At 35.4% G+C, this 2,354-nt stretch overlaps 2 protein-coding genes across 2 annotated transcripts in view; one reads left to right on the forward strand and one right to left on the reverse strand.

Moving 5' to 3' along the window:
• The window catches only part of LOC108752163 (potassium/sodium hyperpolarization-activated cyclic nucleotide-gated channel 2-like), a 6,995-nt gene extending 5,124 nt beyond the window's left edge, over positions 1-1,871 (forward strand). The window contains exons 8-9 of the mRNA XM_018492829.1: positions 654-965; positions 1,797-1,871. Of these exons, the coding sequence (XP_018348331.1) occupies positions 654-947 (294 nt within the window). The 3' untranslated portion in view covers positions 948-965; positions 1,797-1,871. The remainder of the gene's footprint in view (positions 1-653; positions 966-1,796) is intronic.
• LOC108752164 overlaps positions 1,793-2,354 on the reverse strand; it is a 2,818-nt gene continuing 2,256 nt past the window's right edge. The window contains 1 exon segment of the mRNA XM_018492830.1: positions 1,793-2,229. Within this exon segment, the coding sequence (XP_018348332.1) occupies positions 1,814-2,229 (416 nt within the window). The 3' untranslated portion in view covers positions 1,793-1,813.

Raw genomic sequence — 2,354 nt, forward strand, 5'->3', positions numbered from 1 at the left:
GTTATATTAGACTTAAATATTCTACATTCTCCAACAAAAGAAATAAAGGCAACTAAATTAATTTAGTCAAATAAATAATTCTTTTTAGTGTGATAATTACATTGTTAAAATTATAACATTAATGTTATGAACAACTAGAAATTTAGAACAAGGCTAATGAGAGTCTAACGCTGATATGCGAGCGAAGAGTTAGGAGATGTAGATAATATTCAAGTGTTGACGGTAGTCTTCATTTATTATATCGAACGTTTCGGCTCACTTTGGAGTCATCTCCAGCGAAACTGTAATACTAAGTTGAGAGTAAGTCACTCGCAGATTGGCAGAAATGCAGTAGTTTATACGCTATATAAATTATTACAATTTTACTGTTAGTTCAATATTTAAAAACAGTAATAATCGTGTGATTCATCTCAACGGGAAAACATCGAAGTTACGCAAACATTGATTCACAATTTCTATGCGATATAAATTAACAAAAATCGTTCCTCGATTAATATCGTGTCAGTTCATCTTGACGTGTCGTTTTAAATTGAAACGTTACAAAGTGATAAGAGGACTTATAAACAAACAATGACAATAAATAATAAGAAAGTCAACCTATATTAATGTTATGTTACTTGGGGATCAGTTGAATCATTTCTGTATTTTCGCAGATCTGTCATTTGGAAGATGGGGCGTACTTCGGCGAATTGGCTCTGCTGATGGAAGACGAGCGTTGGATTGCGAGCGTTATCGCCGCGGAAAATTGCGAGGTCCACATATTGTCGCGTGCCGACTTTCAAAATGCCCTGATGTCGTATCCCAATCTCTTGGCGCATTTGCAAAACGTCATGCTCGCGCGTCTGGAGCAGACGCCGTTACTCGAGAAGGTCCGCGAGTCGGACTCGCCGATGACGATGACCGGGAACGTCAATATCAGCAGTATAAAAATCAAGAAGAAGGACTAAGGCGAATGTTGCGGAAATGTACGAGATATATTTTTACTTTCTGTTTTATTCTTCATTTATTTTAGTTTTCTTTATTATTATCTTAACTCTGTGTTCATTTTTTTTATAACTTGTCAATAATTTTATTCATATTTTATTATACTATGAATTATTATATAACGGCAACATTTTATTGAGCTACGGAAAACAAGGAAACACAGTAAAATGATTTTTTTTCCAATTTTGATAAGCTTTTAGTGTTATAAATCTAGATAAAATAAGGAATATCTTTTTATACGTGTCCATACACACCTCTTTCGTAAAAACTAGAAAAGATGAAAAACAATTTTTTTATAAACAAAAGTTAAATATGTTAAGAATACTTTATAATAATAATAAAAATATCTAAAAAATTTTTTTATAGACGAAAAATTAATTAATATTTTTTTATACCATTATTATATTTTTAAAATTATTTAATTTAAAGACTTGTTTTATATTTCACTTTTCTTTCGATGAAAAAAACTAATCGATTGGGTGTGTTTCACTCCTTAAAAATATATATCAAAATATTAAAATATAAACATATTAAGGATTACGGTTTGAATTACAACATATTAAAAGCGCATCGAAATCGGAGGAAGATTTTTTTCCTATGTTTCCTTTTAAAGATTAATCATTTATTTAACAATAAAAACTTCAACGAAATATTATAAAATTCTCTTACTATTATAACGGATCAATAATCAATAATATTCGGAATTAGTTCTTTAACGGACAGCGGATCTCGAAAGAGATTTACTGCATAAAACTATATTTAATTTAGCTAATTCGACCATAATACGGACCTCATATCACCTCTCTTATTAGGCTCATCCTCAATCTGATTAGAAGCGGCGAGCCCTTCGTTTTTGTGGGTTCCTGTACGACTGCTGGTACACGGACATGAGGCGCCAGTGTTCGGGGTAGTCGGCATCCCGGCAGCCATTCACGCTGAACGGCGGTGCCAGAGTGTCGATGCAGAAGGTGCGCCTCGCGAAGGGAGTCCTCGGCCGCGGCACCGTCATCTTCATCGGCGGTAATCCGTTTCTGCGCGTGACATCGTTGCCCGTTGTCGGCCCGCGTTTTTCCTCGAGACCGAGCGCGAAACCCACCGCGGACCTTATCAGTCTCGGATCCTTTCTTCGCCGCTCGAGTTCCGCTTTTATTTCGCCGCCCTGGCAAGCCGTGCACTTACGCTCGGTGATGCGCGGCACGGAATTCGACCTCAACGGCTTCTCGCATCGCTGTTCGTCACAGAGTTCTACGATCGAATTTGTTATTAATATTGTTTATTTAATTTCTCGCTTACGCGGCGTTTAACATGCTTCTCTACGCTTCTTTATAAATAATATATTATATAAATGTATAATTAAACAAATATAATAT

This window comes from Trachymyrmex septentrionalis, unplaced genomic scaffold, assembly GCF_001594115.1.
Source record: "Trachymyrmex septentrionalis isolate Tsep2-gDNA-1 unplaced genomic scaffold, Tsep1.0 scaffold57, whole genome shotgun sequence".
NCBI lineage: Eukaryota > Metazoa > Arthropoda > Insecta > Hymenoptera > Formicidae > Trachymyrmex > Trachymyrmex septentrionalis.